The sequence below is a fragment of the Magallana gigas genome, chromosome 5, assembly GCF_963853765.1.
Source record: "Magallana gigas chromosome 5, xbMagGiga1.1, whole genome shotgun sequence".
NCBI classification, from domain to species: Eukaryota; Metazoa; Mollusca; class Bivalvia; order Ostreida; family Ostreidae; genus Magallana; species Magallana gigas.
The window spans coordinates 28,472,986-28,498,867 of record NC_088857.1 but is presented as its reverse complement, the minus strand read 5'-3'; the positions used below and the strand labels follow the sequence as shown (position 1 = coordinate 28,498,867).

General features: G+C 31.1%; 1 protein-coding gene across 1 annotated transcript in view; it reads left to right on the top strand.

Moving 5' to 3' along the window:
- LOC105346803 (fibrillin-2) overlaps positions 1 to 18,102 on the top strand; it is an 80,045-nt gene extending 61,943 nt beyond the window's left edge. The window contains exons 62-74 of the mRNA XM_066085185.1: positions 10,296 to 10,427; positions 12,114 to 12,245; positions 12,365 to 12,388; positions 12,483 to 12,577; positions 12,678 to 12,739; positions 12,941 to 13,110; positions 13,250 to 13,352; positions 14,151 to 14,167; positions 14,603 to 14,750; positions 15,853 to 16,025; positions 16,362 to 16,426; positions 17,208 to 17,255; positions 17,562 to 18,102. Coding sequence (XP_065941257.1) covers positions 10,296 to 10,427; positions 12,114 to 12,245; positions 12,365 to 12,388; positions 12,483 to 12,577; positions 12,678 to 12,739; positions 12,941 to 13,110; positions 13,250 to 13,352; positions 14,151 to 14,167; positions 14,603 to 14,750; positions 15,853 to 16,025; positions 16,362 to 16,426; positions 17,208 to 17,255; positions 17,562 to 17,564 — 1,172 coding nt within the window. The 3' untranslated portion in view covers positions 17,565 to 18,102. The remainder of the gene's footprint in view (positions 1 to 10,295; positions 10,428 to 12,113; positions 12,246 to 12,364; positions 12,389 to 12,482; positions 12,578 to 12,677; positions 12,740 to 12,940; positions 13,111 to 13,249; positions 13,353 to 14,150; positions 14,168 to 14,602; positions 14,751 to 15,852; positions 16,026 to 16,361; positions 16,427 to 17,207; positions 17,256 to 17,561) is intronic.
- The last annotated feature ends 7,780 nt before the right edge of the window (positions 18,103 to 25,882 follow it).

The following is a 25,882-nucleotide window of genomic DNA, read 5'->3' as shown; positions in this document are numbered from 1 at the left end:
TGTGTTAAGAAAATATTTTTCAGAAAAGAGATAAACCAAGAAAACCATGAAAAATTACGACGTTTTTTTAGTCTCAATTTTCGGAACCAGGCGAGCTTTAACGCCTTTTGAGCCTGACAAAATTGAATGCCAAATTGCACATCTACAATCTCTTGTCTACAATCCCTGAAAGTTTGAACTCAATATCTTTTACCGTTTAGGAGGAGATCCCTGGACAAGCCGACCCTCTGAAAATCACTAAAACGTCATTTTCTCAAGAACGGAAATGACGTCATCAAAATAAAAAAATGTATATTAAGTTCGGACTAATATCAATTAGATCTGAAAGTTTCACGAAAATCGGTTTAGCCATGTCCGAGAAATCGCCTGCACAAATTTTGTAAGAAAAAAAAAAATAATAACTAGAGCAAAGCTCGTTGCAAAGCAACGAGTGGGTCTTCCGTTAATGTCGGAAGTAAAGCTGGAAGTTCCTGTAAGAAGCAGAGCTCTTTAACCAATAACAAGAGTAACTAATATAAAATATGAAAAAAATCGAATATTCCTGGTACGACTTAACAAAATACGAATGATTTTAAGTACGACTTAACAAAAACCTTTCCGATTTTAAGAACGACTGAACAAAAAAATCCGAATGTGTTCAGGTGCGACTTAGCAATTATTTTTGGTACGAGTTAATTTTACTTTGAACATTACGCTATTTTTTAAACCAAGGACGCGGAATCAAAATTTCTGGAAATATCAATTTTTAAACCCCGATATCTCTAATGCATCGTCCGATTTGAAAACGGCTTTCAGTGTTAGATTAAGCTGAATAAGCTCTACAAAACAGATATTCATTTTTGACTTGATCAAAAAATTCAATTTTTCGAAAAATTTGATTCACTTCCGGTTTTGACCGGAAGTGACAGATTTTCATTTCGAGCCTTATTACAGAGGTAAAACGACAAAATCATAACCATTGAAAATTTCAAGCCTCTATCTTAAAGCGTTTTTAGAAACGCTGCGGACAAAATGACTTTTTAAATTTTTTTTTTAAATGACGTAACGTAAAAACGGAAAGGTCGTTTTCAAAGAAACTTTAGGATCTTATATTAGAGGCATAATAGTTGCACATAATCTCTCAAAGTTTCATTTCAATCGGTTATAAACTTTTTGAGTTATAAAGCCGAAAAGGAGTCAGATACAAAAGATGTCACCTTTGACCTTCCAAACTGTGTGCTTGTTGCACCATCAAATGTCAGAAACTTAGCAATGTAAAGTTTATTATATTTCTGTGAATATTTCCTATGTAAAATTACAATGAATAAACATGCTATTCCATCTAACTGTGAAATAGTTTCTATGCTATCTGTCCATGGTGAATAGTCAACGAAAGTATTCACCGGCAGCATTCGATTTCCCTTTTTTAAACTCGGAACACCTCTGGTATAATCCGATCACAGCATTAAATTCAAAGTCCGATAATTCTAATTTGTTTATCATCAAGAAATTCTGCATGGCCAACAAATTAAGTTTTCTTCAGGATAATAATTAATATATCTATATCTATTTACTGACAGAAAGACAGACTAAGACTGTTGTGTTGTGTGAGGATGACAGACAGTTTATTGTCCCCCTCAACAGCAACTATTTCACTTGGCTTCGCCCATGAAATAGTGGCTGTCTTGGAGGACAATAAACTTGCTATCATCCTCATACCCAGTGAATAGGTATATAATGTCCCATCCACATAAATTTCGAGTTATATAACCTCCCATTTGTAACTTGCAATTTCACAGTGTAAAGTCAACACAACAGTCTTAGCCGCAAGTTTCACCATTCAATTCTCATATACGTATTAAACATTAGGGGTTTTCATATTGCATACCAATTCCAACAAGGGAGATCCCTCTAATGATGATCATTAAAATTCATTTTATGAATCTTAGCAACACTCATAAGCCTTCAAGTACAGCATCTCTTAAGGTGGCTCAAAACACCTTGAAATATTTTCTCAAATCAGCAGAAAATTACTTGATTATGATAGATATCATAATTGATAAGAAGTGTTTAAGTCAAAAAGGCAAAAAATGTGCAAATTTGGATGAACAATTACATTTTCAAAAATTTAATTCAATAAACAGTAACAAAAGCTCCAGGCGGACTAAAACTCAAACGGTTTAGAAACCCAATACTTTAACCATTTAGCTATGACGGTATACAACCCAATCGAACGATATTAAGTGTTCAACAAAACATTTAAATCGCCATCTTGTGAAGTAGTGTCTTAAAAAGTATAAGTCTAGGTGTAGTGATGTACCTTAATTTTACAAAAATATTAACGGGTACTTTATCCGAATCGTCCCTTGCTACCTTTAACATAGTACATTTTATGAACAGATGTCTTTGTCTTAGAATAAGAAAGCTAATGCAATTCTGAGAAAAAAGTATACCACATATTGACAATTCCATTGAGGTTTAATAAACATATGGCCATTTAAGTGAACCCACCATTTCCAAGTTCTTTTACTCAACACAGGTTTACAGGGTTCTCCATAGTAAAACATCTTTACCTGACCTTTTAGAGGTCAATTGTTGTTCAACCACCTTTAATAAGAAACCTTATTCAATACAACATACATCTACATGATATTATCTTGATAAAAGCTTCACATAACTTAGAAATGCCCTTACATGTATACCCACCCCCTATCTTTTGATTTTCATAAAAAGTCATGGTTTGAAATCTTTTGCCTAATTTTCTGAAACTTGTGGCAATTTCTATGAGTCATTTCTCACACATGTTTGAAAACAATCATCAATGATACTAAAATTTGATCTTTTTATGTTTCTTGAATGATTTGTAGCATTTTAATAAATAAATAGACAAGTATTCCTGCATGTGATTTCTTTTTTCCATGAAAAAAAGTAAGCTAACAATCATATTTATTAAAAATCTAATCTATTCTGGTTTCTTGTCTCTTTTTAACCATGATAAAACAGTAAGATCAACAAGTTCAACATCAGCCTTAAATAAAATTAAATTCAAACACACCCAGGTAGCTGGAGGCGGAGGAGAATTCCATTAAAAATGTTCAAATTTGACATGTTTTTTTCTACTTTTTTTATGCATATATACCTTAAAAGGATGAAAATAGATTGTTTCTTGCTCATTTCAAAAGTAATAATCATTGCTGGTGTTATTCAAAAGTCAAATGTACATTTACATATCCTACATGTAATCTTAATGGAGAAAACTGGAAAGAGTTGGGTGATTTTTCAACTATGTAAACACATCTAAATATCTTTATAAAATAAAAAATGAAGGAAATATAATTGCATACTTTTATTGAAAAACAAATTTTCACAACAATTATATTTCTTTAAACAGCCTTAATTTTGTTTTTCATAATTTCTTATCAAACATGAACAAACCACAATAGGACATGATGCTTTCTTAAAGTTCCATTATTGTTCATGCATTATCCGATTTAATTTGAATTACCGGTAGATAGTCTGTAGAACACAGGGAATATGCATGTGGGTAGAGGTGGCAGGTTAACCTCAAGAGCTGAAACCACAAGAATCAACAGGTAAAAGCCATGTGGTAACAAGAGTCTGCTTTAAGCTGAAATGAAAAAAAAAATTAGCTGTGTTAACATACATGTACTTGTAATAGCTGTGTTTACATTAACATATACATAATATTTTTGGAAAAAATACACTGACCATGCAGTGTTATAAGTATGACATATCCAAATACCGGTATATGACATTAACATTTAGCCAGTACAAAAACAAAAATGTGCATATCAAGTCATAATATCATACCATTAAAATAATTTCTTGGGTATAGACATATCAGATTGGGAGAGAGCGAGAGCAGGAGTGAGAGAGAGAGTTTGTTTTACTTGAAGTGCGACAGCAATATTTCAATTCATAAACTACAAAGGAATATTACCAATCCAAACATGCAGTGTCAAAGTACATGTATAAGCTTCTGGTACGTGTATACCATGTTTTGTCAATTCTACTGGGGTTTATTGCGAATAAATTTAGCGAGGGTTTTTTTTTCTTACGAATTACATGTTTTAAAAACAATACTATGTATAATGCGCATAAAAATGAGGGATTAATAATACATGCTCATTTTAAAATTCAATGCACTTTGGATTTCTTTTACAAGATCGAGATATTTTTGTCACAAAATTAAGTTGCCCTCTGACAGTTTCAGTCTTTGCCAAGATTAAAAGAGAGAGAGAGAGAGAGAGAGAGAGAGAGAGAGAGATCTGAGGCACATGCAGTAAAAATTATTTACATGCTATGTAGATGTGATATGCATGTAAAGCTTACCTAAAATGAATCAATATGTATAAAAGATAATCTAATCTCTCAAATTACAATGATTCTGTGAAATACTTATATCTTGAGAAGACTGTTTAATAGATATCATGGAACATTGACCTAAATTCTGAGCTTGATATAATTTGAAATTTGAGACTTTTCATCTCGCACTCTGTTTTACATGCCTGTTACACAAGCAATAACCATATATAACAGAGAGCGAGACAAAAGGTCTAATTTTAATTAGATTGAATATTTACTTTGTCAAATATATTTATTTAATTAAATACAAGCATGAGTTTTTTAATTTAAAAATTAAGTGAAGGCGATATGGTAAAGATCTGCTATATTTAAATATTTAGGGTAAAGTTATCATCATGCAAACATGCACTCTAATTACAACATTCTATTCTTGTGTACCTTAGGACTCCCATCGCTTTTAATTTTAAATTCTTCATGCAATTTACTACTGATATCCTCTCTTCACTTGCCTCGGATAGTCTTTTAAACACCATCACCAGTCCCGTAAATTCATGTGGTCCATTTTGTTTACATGTAAAAATGGCGACTCTCGATCTCGATGTAAATTCAACATACTTGATTTTCCGAGGTCGGTAGCGTGTTTCGGAGAAAGTCTGAGGCAAATAAAGAGTCGATATCAGTAGTAAATTGCATGAAGAATTTAATGGTACTAATGTTTTCACAGAATTTGCGTATAAATAAGGTAAATCAGTCCAAAACTAGCGCACGTTTTTCTGCGCAATAAATATACATGTACAATTTTTTCAATGGGTGGCCCTGTAGCTCTCCGGTCTGTCAATATTTTTTTCCCGGAGAGCCACAGTTCTGCAGCTACCGTGAAAATACACTGGACAGATAATATTCCGAGATTCCGCTGACTCTAACGCCCGCTTTTATATTGTGACGTACTTCAAAAGCGGAGGTAAGAGTCAGAGGAATCTCGGATTAGATTGAAAAGTGCAAATACTTTGAAAAGAAAAAGTCAATACGACATATCCTGTATTGAAACATACCTTTATAATCTGTCATACGTTAGTAGAGCTGAAATTTCCACTATCGACGTCTTGCAGGCCATGCTTCTTTTAAAAATGTAGACACACCGCTATCAGCTGTTTGTTCGCAGTCAAAACATGGCGAGTTGAAATGGGGAATCGTACGATAATTATTTCGATTAAAACTAATAAGACTAATAAAAACTAACAACGTAATTATCGATCGAAATAACGAAATTGTATCGATAAACACTTTAATTAACTATTAAAAAACAGAGTCCGGTTTTATGACCTGCACGAATTGTTTTCAGCAGGAGTTACTTTCAGTGTGAATTTTACACTATTTTTTAAACCAAGAACACGGAATCAAAATTTCCGGAAAAATCAATATTTAAACCCCGATATCTCTGCAATGCATCATCCGACTTGAAAACGAATTTCAGTTTTGTATTAAGCTTTGCAAACTCTACAATATGCATATAATTTTGTGTTTTATATATAGTTTAATTATCAGTACGAATTGTTTTCAGTAGAAATTACTTTCAGTGTGAAATTTGCACTATTTTTAAAACCAAAAACACGGAATCAAAATTTCCGGAAAGATCAATTTTTAAACCCCGATATCTCTTAAATGCGTCATCCGATTTGAAAACGAATTTCAGTTTTGCATTTAGCTTTGCAAACTCTACAACATGCATATAATTTTATTATTCGCTCAAAAAATTGAAAATTCCGAAAAATTAGAAACACTTCCGGTTTCGACCGGAAGTGACAAAATAATTTTTTTTGTAAATTTGCCATAAGTAAATCCGCAGATTTACAATCACAGAGAATTTCAAGTCTTTATAAACAACCGTTTACGAGAAAAGTCCTGGACAAAATCATTTTTTGAAATTTTTAAAAATGACGTAACTAGAAAACGGAAGTGACTTAATGACTGAAAGTTTAAAATCTTAAAGGGACAAGTATTTAACATAATCCCTGAAAATTTCTTGCAAATCGGTTGAATAGTTTTTGAGATATAAAGCAAAAAAGAAGTCAGAAGGAAAAACAAGAAGAATAATAATAATAAAAAAAAACAATAGAATAACAAGAGGGTCTTCCGTTGAAAACGGAAGACCCTAATAATAGGGAAAAAGAAACCGAACGAAAACAATAAGGTCTTCCGTTGGAAAACGGAAGACCTTAATAACGGCACTATTATCAGGAAAGCATTATACTATTATGATAAAGAGTATATTAATGTATATGTATGAAAATCAGAGCAATGTATATTTTTGTATTGGAGTTATCATTTTATATACATTGCCTATACAGTCTGCATGTTGAGTTATAACGACGTCCTTAAAAAGTCGTAGTCCTGGGTTTACCCGAGAGTGATTTACCGCATTCACAGTCTGACCAGAAGGTACAATCGAACGCTCCATGAAAATTGCTTGTTTCACTTGTAGATAAATTAACTCGAAATATTCTATGTTTTTTCCTGTTTCCAGCATCATTTCTTTTTGTTTCTATTTGTGTTTTACTAAAAACAAATAGTGAAACGGACATTCCATACTTCAAAGAAAGTCACTATCCGTTTGAATCCTCACTGAAGCCGCGTTCCTACCCCCCCCCCCCCTCCCAAGCACACACATATCTTACTCATTGATTGAATTCAATTTGTATCCAGTTGTCATATTGTAAGTTTTGAAGTTTAACTCACCAATAGTAATTTCGAAATAAACAAACTGAAACAAAAATATAAGGTTATTTTAATAGTGAAGAAATTCATAATGATTCCGTGTAGCAAAAGAGATAGACGCCCACCCTCCCTCCATCAAAACCACCTTAACGAACTCCGATCCTCAGCAATTTTCTATAACTCTAAATTGTCCAGATTTCTTTTTTATTCGTACCATAAATCTGCCATTTATATGTACAAATTTAATTAGACTTGCAGATTTAATATTAACCACATCTATTGAACGATCTGCTTGGCTTGGTGACTCCACGGAAACCTAGTACATAATGGTAAAGGGGTCCGAGCAACCGATGCACCTGTAAAACCGGGTTTTTTTCTTATTTGTCTCAACTTGTATATTTGTTCCATTATATCCATTGTAGCAAAAATTTTAATAACTTCATAAAATGCATGGATATCATAAAAAAAATTCTTTTTATTTTATTTCGTTTTTAAAGTTTGAAGGATAAATCACATTTTTATAATGAAAAAAAAATAGTTAGCCTGCGTTGATGTAGCCCCCCCCCCTCCCCTCTCACAAAAATAAATAGATAAATAAATAAGACTAAGAGATACCATTCAATACCCCTTCTTTATAACACATGATCTATAAATTAGTTCGTAAGATTAGAGATAATAGATAAGTCCATTAGTTATATTACAAGAAAAGCTTTCCATTCGGCTCCCTTTAAGCAGCGGGCCTCCCATGGGCAATCACGCAAAAATCACGCAGTTGTTTTAAATAAGTTCATTATCAATGTTTTTTGTATTCGCTAATTTACCTGTGTATATAGGCAATCTGGTGAAATTGTAAATATATTCTCGCTTTTTATATTTGACACAATATAGCATCTGATTTTTTTCAATGTACATCGTATGAATATGATCTAACAATTTGTAAAAATATTGTAAAAAAAAAAAGCTGTTAAAAGATTAATTTCACGCTATGAATTGTGAGCAAAGTGTATTTCAGCTAAAACTGATGTTACAGGCATGTAGCACCGTTTTTAAAAGTGTGGGGGGGGGGTGATAAAAAAATTAATAATTCACCTTGAAATATTAGATCTGCCTTGTTTAAGCAAATATTCATCCCATTGCTTTATGAACACAATAATATTTCAATCATTTTTACAATTTTGTATCATTAAAGGGTGCGACTGCAACGCTTAATGATATAAAGTTTGTATCATTAGCGGTTGAGGATGTCGATATTTGCTTGTTTCATTAAGCGTTAGGGCTGCTGTGCATTTGTGACGCTTAATGATACAATTATATCATTAAGCGGCGATTTATCATTAACAGTTGAAGATGTCAACTGTTAATGCAAGAATTTATGGCATTAAGCGTTGCAATTGCAACGCTTAATGCTATTTATATCATTAAGCGGCGTTGTATCATTAACGGTTGTTACAAAGCCCCAACTAGTTTAAAGTTTTACAAGGTGTAGGACAAGGAAGAATCCTAAGTGCCTTTATGTTTCTTGTTTACATTAATGATTTGTTATCTGAAATTTGCCACAATGGTAACGGTCTTGTTTTGGGTTATATACACATACCAGGTATTTTATTAGCGGGTGATACTGTTTTAATGACCAACTCGCCAAGATCTTTACAATGTTTACTTAATGAAGTAAAAAATATGCATATACTTGGAGACTTCATTACAATCCAAGTAAAAGTGTCTTGTTATTATTGTTTTTTCCAAGACACAAAAATGTTCTGTTTCCTATAGTATTAGCTTATTTGGTAGTGAAATTCCTCAGTCTGATAACACTGTTTATGCTGGCTGCCTTCTACAAGCAAATATGAAAACTGACAAGCTAACCGAACGAGTGTGCAAAAATGCAAGATCAAAGATCTACTCATTATACTCTATTGCTGTTAATAACTCCGACATTCATCCAGTTGTGTCTGCAAAAATATGGAAACGTGTTGTGCTACCCTCTGCCCCCTACTCCTGTGAAATATGGTCGTCACTGACACTCACCGACATGCAACTCCTAGAGTATGTACATTGTACAAAGACACTTTGTACTCCAGAATCATTCAAGGATTTTCCAAATTTTCTCCGTCGCTCTCCAGCATATCAAATATTGGACTGTGGAACATGCAAGGCTACATTGATAAATGCCGCTTATTGTTTTTAGGCAAACTACACCGATCGGACCAAAACTCTTTACAAAATCGGATTTATAGGTTTATTTCTGATGTTCATGTAACTTAAAAACTTTTTGCAACTAAAAACTTATTACAAACAGATAAGAAATATAAGCTCTTCGATGTGATTTTTAACTACTGTAATATCATTTTTAACAAAAAAGAATATTCAAAATTGGTTATCAAAACAATTTTGGCAGAGGAAGAAAAACAATGGCATAGCTCTCTCTGTGTGAACCCTGAACTCTCTTTTTTTAGTAGAATACATACGAATTTGTGCCCTAATAAGCTTTGACAAATTGTTCAAGAGAAACCCTCAAAACGGCTGTTGATCAACTTTTTAGTTCAAGTTTCATCAATGAAAACTGTATGTAAAACTTGTCCTTTATGTTATAAGGAAACAGATAGCTATAATATGCACCTTGTTTTAAGCTGTTATAATCTTTAAAAAGACAGAGAAATTGTGCTTGAAAACATTTTAAAATTTCTTGATGTCAACGAATATCTATTGTTTGAAAATCAAAATCCAGAATTACAGTTTTTATCCCTTATGGGATGTGTCAATGGTACAAGTTTTGAAAATATATCGTATACAAAATGGAAACAGATAATGTTAATCGTTGCATTTATGTTGTATAAAAACAGAGGTTTCTTTGCAATAGATTGTCGTAATTTATAAATTTCTATCAAAATATGTACATATATAAATATGTTTTGTTTCTGTTCTTTTTTCACTTGAGTTTATAATTTGATTATGTAATACTCTCCATTAATTTGAAGAAAATAAAGAATATCTTATCTTATCTTATATACTTTGAAGATGTATTTAAATGTATAGATAATAACATAAAATTTAAAAGTACCTGTTAATAATATCAGGATTTCGTTTTCAAAATTAACAGCAAAAAATGATATTCTTAATTTATATGTACATTTAATGTGAAAAAATCAGTTATTCATTTTGACTACACATGTACCAGCTAACTTATTTGTGTGACATTAAATGATGTTGAACATCAATGTTAACAAATCTTTAAAAGAAACTCTTTTCAAACAGTAATTGTGTATTTCTTACTTCAGAAATGACCACATCAACGATGACAGAGAGTACATACGAAAGTACCCAGACAACAGTCCAAAGCACGGTTGAATCATCAAAGAGTACTGAAGCTAGTCCAACAACCACAGGAGGAAGTGAAAGCACTACAAAAGGTTGAAAACCCACTATGTATTGTGTTTTGTGGGATAGTTACGTCTAAATAGGTTTATCAATATTCATGTTTCATATATGTTTACAAAAAGTAATCTTCAAAAATGCATGTCAAATAGTAATTAGTTATTTCTCACGTCAGAAAGTGAAATCACTTTTAAAGGTTAAAAAGCACCACGAAATCTCATGTTTTTTGTGACGGTGACGAAACCTTGTGACAAAATAAGTTTATCAATCTTCATATTTAATATTACTTCAATTAATAAGTCATTACCCATAGATTGTTCGGCAATGCAATAAGTAAAAACTTAAGCTCTATATTACTGACAATTTTCAAACGATAATCTTAATTCAAAGAACAACATTAATATATTCACTTATTCATGAATTTCAGCTCGTTACAGTACATATGATTGTGTTAATCGTTCCTCTAGATCTTAAACCTGACATGAATTCATAAAAGCACTAGGTCGCCATATTAGTTTCGATTGCTCCTCTTCTGCCAGATGGGGTTTTATACCGGTTGAGAAAGTTACGGTCGGTTGCTATGCGATCGAGGCATTCAGGTTGCACGGGTTTCTAAATGCATGAACTAAACATTGTAGTAAAATGTTTGTAATAAAGAAAACAACAATCAGTACAACACAAAATGTATTTATTCTTAAAATTTCCAAGGTATTCGTATTATTTTGCGCAGATACTGAAATCTTACTGGTACTTTGCATGCACATCGAACACGTGTGTGTGTGTCGTTCATACAGAGTGCATAGCGGCTGCATCTTTATGAAAACCCCTGTAGCACTACATTCAACACAGACGCTGAATTATAGTAAATCCAAAAGAGTAACGACGTAACATCGTTTCCATCTGTTTCTACAAAAAACGCGCCGTTTCTAAAATCCATGCGACATTGCTAGATCTGCCACAGTGTGTGGTTTGCGCATGTGCGATGTTATAACATACCGGGGAAACGGTCTTCTGTTATCAAGGATTTTAGACGTATATGTGCCTGGATTTCAGTCTGCCTTATTTCGTCTTTCATTCGGTATTCCTTGCCAGTGCAGTGGTTGTCATATCATTTTTATTCAAAACGCGTTTTGGCAGGTCTTTTCGTTCAAGGTAATGTGTTCGGGTGTATGAAGTGCCTGAATGCGGTGAAGCATGAATAGTGCTCTCGACCTTATATAGGGGGTGTTTAGCGATGAGCAGAACAATAAGAATCGACAACTTATATGGCAGTAGTCGGAGATTAAAGGGAAATGATGCGTATTTATGAATTCATGTCAGCTTTAATGCACTTGTATCGAGGATAACACATTAAATTGTTATGACCCCAAAGAGAGACTTTGATTTAGAAAAAGCCATATTTCCCAAATATATTGTTTAATTTACACTTGAGTCATGTCAAGTTTAGGTCATGTCGTGTAATTTTAATATGGTTAATTGAAGAAAATTAAAACATAAGAAGCACGCTATGATATAAACAGAAATATGTTTGTATAAGCCTTAGGTTGAAGTGCATAATTTCAAAACTAAGATAAGCGTTTACAATTTTATATACAAATATATCATTTTATGTAAAAGTTATATTACTATTTGGCTATTCAGTATAATGATGTAAAACATCGTAAATAGATAGTAATGCTCATATCTGCATGTCAAAAGTTATTGTTTATTACTAATTATAGACATAACAACAACAACAGTTACATATAGTACATATGAGAGTACCCAAACAACAGTCCAAAGCACTGTCGCATCATCACAAAGTACTGAACCTAGTCCAACCACCACAGCAGGAAGTGAGAGCACTACTAAAGGTAAAAAAAACTCTGGTCTTTGCATGTATTAAATATAAAGCTTTTTACTTTTCAATAGATTAGAAAATAGAAAATTATATCGGTTTTCTGTAGTATATTTTGTTCTTTATCTGTTTTAGAGAAAGTAACCGCATACGTCCCTCGTAAGTATAAGCTTTTATAAAGACACGTCAAATATTGAACATTTGCAAAATAAATACATATATATTACGTGATTTTTTATTTTTTTTATACCAGAAACTTCTGAGGTTAAACTTGGAATAGTTGTGACCTTCAGAAAGAACATATCACTTACTAATTATGACCAAGTAGTGAAAACCATGGAATCATCGGTAAGATAAGTTTCAAAATACTGACATCTTGTAAGGGTACTAAGGGATTTCTCACAAAAATGTGTAAAAAATGATTCATGTTTTTTTTTTCATTTTGAAGCTAACGAATTTCTACAAAGGCAGGATTACTGGATTCATCAAAGTACTCATCCTTGTGATAAGGTAAATTGTTGAGTGATTATTTTTTTCCGACGTTTATTGTTCCAACAATATGAAAGGAAGTTTATGGTTTGATGAGACACTGAAACATTGTTTATTGCACAATATAAAAAAAAATTACAGCATTTTCTTGTGGTTTGAATTTTTTTAAAATTGTCTTATCCTAAATGTCAAAAGCACCTTATTTTTTCTTCTTTGGCTCAGGAGAGGAAGTACAATTGTTGAACACGAAGTTATCGCGAACAAAACAGAAAAGGCAAACCAGGATCTTGTGACATCCATGTTTATTTTGTCTATAAGCAGCATAAAGTACGAAAATGAGAACCTAACAACTTCTTCTGTATTAGTAAGAGATGACACTGGAAGGAAACTAGGCATGTTTATTATATGTCTCTAAACAATATTTCAACAATTTGATATCTTAATAGTATTGGTTATCTAAAGTTTACAACTAATATTAAAAAGTAACACCTAGACAAACAATTAATACTATTTAATTATATTTACTTACAGTTATTACCAATACTTCCTCAAAATGCGATGTATATGTAATCAGCAATCCATGCGGTGAAAATGAAAAATGTGTAGAAGACGAAAAAAAAGCTTATTGTCGCACGTAAGTATTACATCTACATGCATATAACAAAGATTATTGTTCCATGGTTACATATTGTAACATAAAAACATACGATACATAAGGTGATTGAAACATTGAACAAATGAAAACAAAGAACTATAGGTACACTTTTAGTCATGTTTTTCCCTTTTTATGAAGTGATTTTTAAAATCCCCACAAGAAAATTAAAATATAGATTCATTTATTCAAGAATACCTACAACTTAAAAATTTATAAATAGTAACCTGATTAAACTTTCACAAGGGTAATTGTGACGTCATAAACAATGCTTTTTCCGGTAATTTTTTATTTCAAAATTGAGCAGAAGACACCTATTTTATGTAGTTTTTTTAAATAGAAAAATATGTCTACAGCCGTTTCCTGCCATGAAATTCACATTGGACATATCACTATTGTGATATCACATAAGATATATTCATTTCGTTGTAAGCGACGGCGGTGGACACATTTTCCTTTTCAAAAAACTAAGAGAAATATGCCATTTTTCATAATTTTTGACTTGATCTTAAAAATATGACAAAATGTTGGAATCGTTATTATTTATTATTATTATTATTATTTTTTAAACAATAAAATTGTATAACTTGGTACTTTATGCACACGTAGGTTTAAGATGGTATATGGGTATTTTCATGATATTTAAACATCTTTCGAATTTTAGGGCATATATTGAAAGAAACTGTATCTTTTTTATCATATAAATATTAATAAAAATATACTTTTGGATGGGAGCATTAATTAAATTATATTCTTTACATTTTATATCTTTTTTTTTAGAGAAACAAGAGATTTGAGTGAGTACTTTAAAAAAAAAATATATAATGAATTACTTTACTATCTTAACGTTGTACAATATCAGCAAAATGTACATCTTTTTGTATTTGTATCAACGTTATATCCGCCTACTCGCTGTAAGTTTAACGAATTGTTAAGGAACAAAATATTTACCGATCTTCACTTGTCAGGAAAAAGAATTTTAACATGATCGGAATAACAGTCATCAATTCTTGGTACAATTTCTTCTGTAGTAAGATATTGACACTTAAATCAAGATTGATATATCATCGAATGCCCTGTTATTACTGGCAAAGTATACAATATTTTTGCGAATGTCGTTCTTAAATATATCTGCGTTTTTGAATTTATATTCCAACCAATGAAGCTTTTAAACAATTAAGTTGTAGTTTGTTATGCTTGCTGACGGTAATGCTCTTAATTCGTTTTGATAGATGACAACTTTGAATTGATTCTGGGACTGGGAGTCGGAATAACGCTATTGACCATTGCTATTTTCATTGGAATCATCATTTTTCGGTACTTTCGAAGAAAGCGACCCTATAGAGATACATCGTTATCGTCTACTGATGATAATTTTGAGTACGTTTATTTCTGAATAACAAATACAGTCAATCATGACTTGTTGCAAAAATAAATCACTATTTATCATATTGATAAAAAATGTTACGCGGGGGTGTTAAGGAAGCATATGGGCAATTTAGAGTCTTATTTTGGCTGTTATATTCAAAATCGTGAAATTAAATAACTATTTTAAATACGATCAAAAACTTAGTATTATCCTTTGAAAAAAATGTCAGTGCAATAAAATCGGGTAGTACATTACTGCCACATTGGTGCATTATCACGTGACAACTATATATAGCTTACGTATATTCCTTAACATAAAATGAGATAGAACAACACTACCCCGCAGTTTCCAAAATAAAATAAACATACCAAGTGAAGGCAAAACATCTCAGTTTAATCAAAACTGCTGCTAGAATCCTATGTTTTTCTTAATTCAATAGTTATTCATCCGGTTCTCGTAAAACCTTCCCAACTTTAATAAAGTTTGTACGGAAAACGGCAAGTTGCATCAAAACAACACACAACATGGGATTCTAGCAGCACTTTTCAATTTAAGCATTGATCAAACTAACGATACATATAAAATTCCAAGTTCAATATATGCGGGGTAGTGTTGTTCTAGTCGGATTTTTATATCGTAAACAACGACAGAGGAAAGCCTGGCCGAGAAATAAAAGCAAATTTACATACCTTTTAGCGAATGATTGATAAAACTATTATCTCTCCCAGTATTCTTATGTTCCATTCTCAATAAATCACACCACAATATTTTATTAGAGTTCTTAGATTAGTTATATCTTGAATATGTTTACAATGCTTTCCGATCAAATTCACACGACATTCAACTTTTAGTCATGACGTCATCAATGTGTAAATCTACGTAATACAAACTAATTTCTGAAAAAAATTTGACTTCAGTACTTTTATTTGCTTTTGGTCTACGTTTCGTTGCTTAGATAATTGAATATGTACATAATAACTAAGATTTGTGATTTCACGAAATTACATGTAACTCAGAATCCATATGCTTCCTTAACACCCCCGCGTAGCGTCTGCATTTCTTATAATTGTTCTAGGTAGTTAATGTAACTTATTCGTATTTATCTTTAAACAGGAATACGTTTGACCAACAAGGAATGTACTTTGCTTCGGGAATGCCGACTAAGATCGACAGCTGGGGTCGGTATGGGTCTCCATATTCTCCGCCTCGTACTTGGTCACCAGAACCCGTAAGCGGCAGAGCAAGGGATGGATTTGATGACTTTAATATTGCAAGAGAACGTAACAGTACGTTTGACAATATCTTTTCACATTATAGACATGTTTAACCTTTTAAATACTTTTTTCGATCAGGAAAATACAGTATATCTGGACAAACTTTATTTTATTTATTATATGCAAACCGGATTACAATGGATATTCATTTGATATAAGCAACAAACGGATGACTATTATACCTTCATTAATGTTATTTCTATTTCACATTTATACTCTATTGTCATGTTTTGTTCCTTTTAAAATAAACGTTAATCCTTGACAGATGCATGTAAACGGTAATCATGTTAAATTTCTATTTAACGACATGTCTTTGTATATTAATATAACATCCACTATTGTCTACAGGTTATGACGATGCTGAACAGTCAGGCTTTTCATGGCAACAAGCTTCTTTACAACCAAACGAAAAGGTAAAATAAAAAAATGCATCACTGTATGTTATTTCGCTTTATTCTAATAATCAGAATCTAACTAGTAATTATATGTTACTCTCTCATATACAACTCCGTTTCATCACCATAGTCAGTCGTTCTTACTTTTATGTTCCGAAAATTAGAAGAAACACCTCTGACAAATCCGATAGGTTGTTTTTCCAAACACTTCTTTTTTGTAAATTTTGACTGTTTATAATATGTACACATTCAGCCGAAATCTAGTGTAATTGTTTTTTTAAATAAGTTATTAATTAAAAAAAACTAACAGGTCTATAAACAGTAAGAGTTATTTTTATCCTCAAAGTTTTGTTCTCTAGTCTTTTTAAGCAGTCTAGGTGGTCAACAATTTAACCATCATATCTGCCTTAAACTTTAAAGTGTAATATCTTTAGACATTAAAAACTATTTATGAAGAACAAATCCAAACAATTTATCTGAAAAATTTAGCATGTTCGTATATTCCTACTTAGAAGCATTAACTTGGCCTCCTAAAAAACACAGTGAAAGTTGTTTTTTTAATCGCTAATTTGCAGTGATTTTAATGCATGATTTCTCAACTTTGCTCATATGTTAAAAAATTCATATCATGTGATGCTTTCAATTTTTTAATTATAATCATCATGCATTTGGGCTATAAAGCGATCAGTCATACATACGCTGTATGCTATAAAATTTGCTATCATTCCATTGTTGTTTGCTTCAAAATGTATATATTGAACGTTCATGATATTCGTTCTTTTTATTTTATTTTCTGCAGTTTAAAATAAAACGCCCGGAAGTTAGCACAAAGCCACTGAATCCCGAGGTATAACATTATTGAATTCAGTCAAATTTAAGTTGAAGCAATTTGTTATTTAGTCTTCTTTTTTTTTATGAATCGTTGCACAAATAGTATACATGTAAGCTCCCTATTTTTTGTTACAACTGAAAAAAAGTATTTCTATTGTGTTATTATGCAAACATGAGAAAATATCTATATTAGTTCCTCTTAGATATAACAGTATATGATATATAATTGATAATAAATGTCATGTATCATGTATAATTCGCAGTCAAATTCAAGAGACGTTGAAAGTATGTCATGCGTATCGTGTTTATCTATTTTTTGCAGTGATAATGCTGAAAAAAGGAATTGTTCAACCTTTCCTTAGAAAATGCAGCATGAACTAATTTGCTCAATTATATCATCAGTGATTAGTTTTTCTGTTTTATGTCATAAAACCATTTAAACACTTATCATACAAAATGTGGGACAGAAAAATGTATTTTTGAATAATAGTGTAATGGAAAACATGACTTATTAGTATAAAAATAGATATGAATGGAATATGTTAGCTAAAACTTTTGAATATATAACCCACTTGTATTCAAAAAGTTTGATTAGAAAAGCAAATAAACATGTAAGTAGGTATTTATAAAAAAATTTATAATGTAATTAGACATGTGACACCCCGGGTGCATTAAAAAAGGAGATTTTTTTAGTTTTTAAGAGATGCTTATATTAATTGTATATTTGCATATGATGATCTTGTGTCTGTGATGCTATTATATATTTACTTGTATATACTATACTTGTTATTATATATTTATTATATATACAATGTCATATTAAAACCATTTATATTCCGATTTATAATAAAAACATTATTCTCTGCAGTTTTTGGGGCTTTGATTCAAATGAAAGTCTTCAATTCCGTATATTGTTTATTATTATTAGAAACAGATGTTGTTAACATTTTTTGTGAACTTGGTTTGCTATATGCTAAATCTGGATAAATAACCAAGTAGCTAATGATGTTTGGCTAATGAAAAGCTTAAAACAAAAGCTAACATATCAGTTTCAACAAAACTGAGAATCAATCCGCAACAATTCTTCAAAAGGTGTTATATATATGTTCTTTTCTAATTTAAACTTTAGATGCCAACCGTATGTTAGTTGTAATTTAAGTAATTATATGAAACAAGTTTTAGATATATTTCGAACTTCAAACCATAGATTGCCTATTGAAACTGGTAAATGAAATGACATAGAAAAATTTATGTAAAGAGACATTTGAGATGCATTTCACTATGTTTTGTGTTGCACCTTGTTAAAAAACGAAAGAGAAAATTATACACCAATATATTATTTTTATAGACAAAATACAGGCAAATTTAACGGGCTTTTTATCCTCAAACAATGTGAGCTTATTAAGCAAGTTAATGTAAATTTATTAGTTTTGTTAACGAGAAGGCTAAACCTCCTGGAATTAATAATAATATACATACTCAGTATCTTCATAAAAATATGTACATTTATACTTCATATATATTTTTTTGGTACGGAATCATGTATTATAATTGGTTTTTTTCCCCTCTACTCGCATGTAAAGTGTAAATTGTGTATATGTTTGTAATATTCTCTAATATTCTGTTGTAAACTACAACCAAAGAGATATAATGAACTGTTCAAGTGCATAAAATATCATCAATATAAACTAATTAGAATAACGTTTATTATCATAATTGATGATTAAAACGAGGGTTAATAGCATGTTCCTTCGACTGACGATATAAAAATTGTATAATTGGCATAGCTATACATTTTTTAAACGGGTTTTTCAATGGAAATATCCGGTTATTGAAATGTTGAACGAGACGGGCGGGCTGCCAAAAGGGTACCTTTATTGAACGGATAATTTCTCCTACAGTTTTCAAGACAGGAAGTTGTTCTTTTGCAGATCAATTGGACATATATTAGAGGTAAACATATTACTTTTCGATGCAGTGGCTTATTTTGATGACAATATAGTAGCGATGTAGAAAAAGTAGTCAGATGAAGTAGGCCACATGCCTTATATATGTATAGTTATAATGCCTATGTCTTAAAACTCCAATGCTTATGAATTGTTCCGTACTGCCCAATGTATATATTAATTTTGTGGATATGCAGGATATGGAATGAACATGTGTTGAAAAATCAGGGAATAAATTACCTCTCACTTCTTTAAATAGGAAACAGTAGTGTTGCCAATATAATTCTTTCACCGCTAAGAGAGGATCATTTTACATTAAGAGGTTAAAACTTATACAACAGCACTAGATGACAATACCTCACCTAGTTATTTTTTCTACGAAGACCTTGATTCACATTTAAATTTCCAAAAATTCTTTATTTTGGGGTTTTTAATCTTGAAAACAAATCACGTCAAGATAACGTGTATGGTATAAAATTTCTGGTTTCAGTTCATGAAAATTGTTTATTTAGTTCCTGAAATAAGAATATAAAGAATTTAGTCTTGAGATTTTTTTTATCTCACCCATCCTTTATTTCTATAAGCTTTACAGCTGATCAGAGTAAACGATTGCAACTTAAAAACATACCGTATATCCGGGGGGGGGGAGGGATTGGGTTCGCGTGTAACAAAATATGCGAAAATTGGGGAAATATGTATCAATATTAGTTTGCGGCCGTCATTTTTTGCGATATAAAATAGTTCTTATAGAAAACGAATCGTGATATAATTTCTGCATATACCAATATTTGCAATTTAAAAGGGGTCACGAAAAAAGCGAAAATTAGATTATCGCAAAAATTACCGGATATACGGTAGGAAAGGTACAGAACTGGGTGTTTTGCAGGAGACCTTAGTTTATACATACATAAGAAACAAAGAAGAAAAGAAGAAAAACAAATCAAAAGAACAAAAGTAAAAGATAACTAGCCACGATCTCGTGGCAAGCAACGAGGAGATCTTCCGTCCAATTTTTGGAAGGTGAAATGCCCTTGCCTTAAGTTTGATCTCCACCAACGAAACATCTCTGAAAATAGGATGGGATGTAAATGCTTTTCAATCGCTTTTAAATTTAGTTATCTTACATGAGATATAAATCATGATCAAAATTTGTGACGCTGCCGTTCTTGAGATATCTGGATATTGAGATACTAGTATATGGAAAATATCATTTTAAGGACTGACCCTATAACTTTTTTAAGGAACAGATAATCAAAAAAGTTATTTTGAGACCTTTTGTTAAATATTGCTTTTGAATTTTTTCCAATTTGAGATATCGGAGATCAAAGTTTCTTACTTCTATCTTATCAAAATCTTTAAATACGTAACAAAGGAGTAAAGAACTGTCATGTTAAGGTAAATAACGTTTTCATGTACCTAATTGGTTTTATCCCTTATTTTCACAAATTTTTTCGCAAAATTTTCACAGTTGAAAGCTATTATAAAAAGAATTAAAACCCTGTCTGACTTAATATGAAGGAATATTCCCTGTTCTTGATGTCAAAAGAAAGCTCTTGTCATTTCAATCACCTTTTGTTTTTCCAATTTGAGATATCGGAGATCAAAGTTTCTTACTTCTATCTTATCAAAATCTTTAAATACGTAACAAAGGAGTAAAGAACTGTCATGTTAAGTTAAATAACGTTTTCATGTACCTAATTGGTTTTATCCCTTATTTTCACAAATTTTTTCGCAAAATTTTCACAGTTGAAAGCTATTATAAAAAGAATTAAAACCCTGTCTGACTTAATATGAAGGAATATTCCCTGTTCTTGATGTCAAAAGAAAGCTCTTGTCATTTCAATCACCTTTTGTTCAACAATTGTTAAAACTTTGTTACCGTTATCGATATATTTGGGGGGGAAAAATTAAGGGACCAACCTTTTAACTCCTTTTAGAGATTTGGTAACAAAAGAAATATGGTTGAATATTGTCAAACGCATTGTTCTGAGTATTTAAAGTTCTAAGCTGTTTTTCAGAATTTTTCTCCAATTTCAGGTATTTTTGATCAAAATTTCGGACTTCTAGCCCCTCATGCAATACAGGACACTGATCACGTAACTATCATTGAAATATGATTTTATGATGCTATGATGTTATTTACCCATTATGACGTCCAACAGAATTTGATATATTTTCTCTCCGTATACTTGACGGCTCTAAAGTAGTCATTGTCACAACATGAGTTGGGGGACATTTTACATTAATTTTTCAATTATAGAAATGTAAATGTCAAACTGTTAAGCGGCCATCGCATTTTATTCAAATTTAGAATAAAAACTCCAAATTCAAAGTGTTGATTTTACCCTAATAATGCTATGTAAAAAAAAAGCTAATTATGTAAATAATTTAAAATTTGTTTCCGTTCTTAAAATAAATGAATACATTTTGCAAATAAAAATTTTAATTACTGCAGAAAATTGAAACTGTCAAAAAAATTCAAAATACCAGAAAAGGGGGACAATTCTGATCAAAACATCTCCCTTGTAAGGTAGGAAAGTAGTCATGTTGTAGAGGACATCTAAATACATGTATTGTGTGTTAAAAAACAAAAATTAATTTACAAATAATTTTACATTCATTTGCATCGTCCTGTACCCCCTTAAGATTCTTAATAATAAGATTCTTAATAATTACATAACAAAGGAATAAACAATTGTCATGCAAAGGTAAATAGCGTTACGATTAAGATAATTGCTTCCATAGGGTATTAAAAAAATCTTTTATGCAAAAGTTATTATTTAAGGACTTTTGAGTAAAATTCAAGCTTATCTAAAATTAGATTAAATTAGATTAAAAAATAGATAAATTAAATTATAGCTTACGGACATCATATCACAAGGTTGAAATACCAAACGTATAAGCAGTTACTCCGTACTTACTTTTGAAATTTATATCTTAATTTGAAAGAATATAGATTTGTAAAGTCGAAAAAATGTTTGCAAAATTTTTAAAACTGTCTATCAATTATTTTTAAAACTGTCAATCAATTATTTTGTTATTGTCATAGAGTCCTATAGTAATGAACAATATAATTTTAAATGTAATTTGTATATATTAAGAAAATGTAATCAAAATGGAAAATTTCGGGAAAAAAACTTGGAATAGATCTCAACTATTGAACCTTTCCTATATCCTTCAATTTTTTTTTACCTAGATTTGATATTCGTCCCGGGACGATATTTCCCTTTAAAACTTACATATATCAAAACAATAAGGTTTATATCAATATCAATCAGATATGAAAATGTTTTTGAAGTCAACCAAGCCGGTTTTGAGAATACGCTTGCACAAATTTAGTCGATTAAAAATAATAACAGGGGAAAAGAACAAAACAATAAAGAGAAAAAAAGATATTTAGCAATAAATATACAAATTGGTACACTTTTTATAAATGAAATGATTAAAATAGCGCATTAACTTAATTACTGTTTGAAAAAATCTGCCAACTGTGGGAATCGATCCCGTAACCTTTGGATGTGGTTTCGAATGTCGGAACAAATACGCCACGGGGTATTATTTCTTTGATATCCCAAATATTCTTTTAAGCTTGCTTCTAAAATAAACTATAGGTGGGATGGGATATTATCGTACTATAGACCCGGTCAAATTTCTTAAACATTGAGATTAACGATGTCTAATATAATATTTGATAGAAAAAAGGAAAGTATAGTAAGTATTAAGCGCATTTCCTTTGTTGCAGAGTGATCATTAAGAAAAAGAATGCGTTGTCAGTATTTCATCATTGACATATACCACCTGCTGTGTTTACACGAAACGTGTGCGAATAAATAGACATTGGTCTCGTAAAATGGTTTGGTTAAGAGAACATCATTAATGCACATAAAGAGCTGAAACATATGCTACTGTGTGTAATATAGATACGCTGCGTGAGCGCTAATTTGGTATGCTAAAAGCGAACTTCGTTACGATGTATTCATATCCACGATCTCCGTGTTAGCGATTGCATGAATGATTTGACACATAGAACGCTTTAATGCATGTAGAAAATGTCAATCAAAATATTTAGCGATACTCTGGAAAAAGCGAAATAGAAAGAAAATGTAAATTAATTCTAAATGAAAATGGAAATTATTTCAGTTGTCAAAATTTCATTAATTACATGTACAACCAGACAAAAATTTTTGATTGGAAAAAGAATACCCTGAAACATATGAATATACAATCAGAATTTATAAATTTCGAACGGTCATCAGAGCATGGACCGCCATCTGGGCTTGCTATTTTTTGTAGGAGAGTATCCTTTTAAATTTATTGTTGACTGACAGTTGGAGAAGGGTGTAAGAAACAATACTTCAAAGTTTCATTTCGTTCCATATTATAACTTGCAAGTAAGAATTATTTTCTTGGGGCAAAACTAAAACGTCAATTGAAATTAAAAAGAGCGGAATTATTCTAAACACTGTAAAAAGTGTTACAAGAGTGGAGCGGTTAGCACGATCTCCATTGAGAAATAACATGATGAATTTAAGGCCCGCCCGTCAATTTTCAAAGATAAAGTTCAACATTAGGGCTTTTTCTAAGATTGTCACCAGTGTTTAAGCATAATCGGAAAACGATTACTTAATAAATTTTGATAAAATCAAGATTTACATATTAGGACAAGCTCTATATGTAAAAATAAAGTTAAAAACCCGTTAGGCCCCTAGTTTATTGGGTCAATCCCTTTCTTTGCAATTGGATGTGAATTGATTACTCATTTTAAATTTGATTTTTTTTTTGTTTTACAGGTATCTAGAATTTCTTTCCATTACCAGTTCTTTAAATACATGGGGAAGAACGTTTAAGGGGCTAGCCCTTAATGTACTTATTGTGGCAGTGTATTGCAAATTGAAAGGAAGAATAATATTACGAACATGGTTCTGAGCATTTTGTCTTCAATATTGCTCTTTAAAATATTTCTCTATTTAGAGATAAGATAGACCGGGTATTTCAAAATCTAGGCCCTTTAAATTCCGAATTACGTATATACGTAACATATGAGATAATTTTTAAATGTCTAGGCGTATAACTTTAATATGAACATTTTTCCTTCTTTAATGTATGACAAAATATTTTTAAAGAAAGAGCTATTAATGGAAGACTTATTAAGAACCTTCTGGACCCTTCATTTTAAGGCCAGCCCTTTTTTCTTGACAGCAAATGAAAGAAATTGTCTGTATAACTTTTTTTTGTTCTACATGTTGTAAAAAATACTTCAGAGTAAAAAGATTATGAAAGGAAACATTACTACAAAATATCACGGCGCTTTTTACATCTCATGTTTTGATCTCTGCCGAGCTTCGGCGCTTTAAGCGTCAAACAAAATCGGATGCCAAATGGTACATTCAAAATATTTTGACAATCATCCCTAAAAATTTCTATAGAATAGGGATCACCTTTAGTTGAAAAGCACGCCAACAAGAATCTGATAATATTATAATACATTGTACCAACAGCCAATGGAAAACAAGTACGACTTTTAAAACTAAATTTAGACTTCCTTGTTACATTATCACAATATTCATATCCATTACGAACATAATTCCAGAGAAAAGGTAAGAATGAATTAAATTCTTTAGTAAGCCAGTTTATCTTATGAAATAATTGTTAATATAAAACATAACTACGTATACACAAGGGTACTTAATATTTTGTTTTATTGTTATATGTACAAATAAATACATCTCATATTTGTAATTTTCGAAAAACGACTTCATTTTGTTCAGGTTTAGGGGTAGGGGCCCTCTGTCGAACAAAACTCCCAAGATTCAAATGCATACTTTATATTTTCTTTGAGAAACAGAATAATATGTATCAGTCGGTTTTGCCAAGCGGCGCAATGCATGACGTCTAAAATCCAGCCTTTATTCCATGGCTAAACCCGTTAGATCGTTCACGATACATGTAGCATTAACGTTTAACTTCCAAAAAATAATGCTTAGGAAAACATTTCTCTTGAATATGTTTCCAGCGTGCACACTCGTTTTGTATTTTTTAGTTTAAAAAAAAAGTTTTTTGAAAACAAACGATTTACCGACACAAAAAAAACAAAAGATAAAATTAAAAGCAGATATATCTAAAAAGTATTAAAAATTAAAAAAAACTTTCAAAAACACATAAACGATTGCAACGAAATTGTATCTATATTTGCTGTATATTTTTCTTTAATGCAAAGTATCACTTTTAAAAAGTCTGACCCGTAGATCCTTCATTGCAACAGCTGTTATATTAGATTGTTATTGCTATTTGAAATAGGATGTTTACAAATAAGGGTAATGTATTTTGATCGCAATCCTTAAAAAGGAAATGTGTCATTTAATAGATATTCTTTATTTCTACCTTATTTTTATCGCATGACGACACCTGCAGAACAGGATAATTTACTCGCATGCATGCCATAGCGGTTATAATATGTGTCATAATAATTACAAATATTATTCCATGTACAACAGTTGTAAGCAAGAAAACACCTATGAAAATCAAGACTTTTTCCCTCAATTTCTAATATAGGGTTTCAATAATCGGGATTCCATATTCAAAGAAGTTCAAGTCTGAGTAACGCATATTTATTATAGGGTACATGTAATTATATTCATCGAACACTTCCCCCTCTATTTCTGAGAAAACTACTTGTTGTTTAAATTCTTTCAAAGAA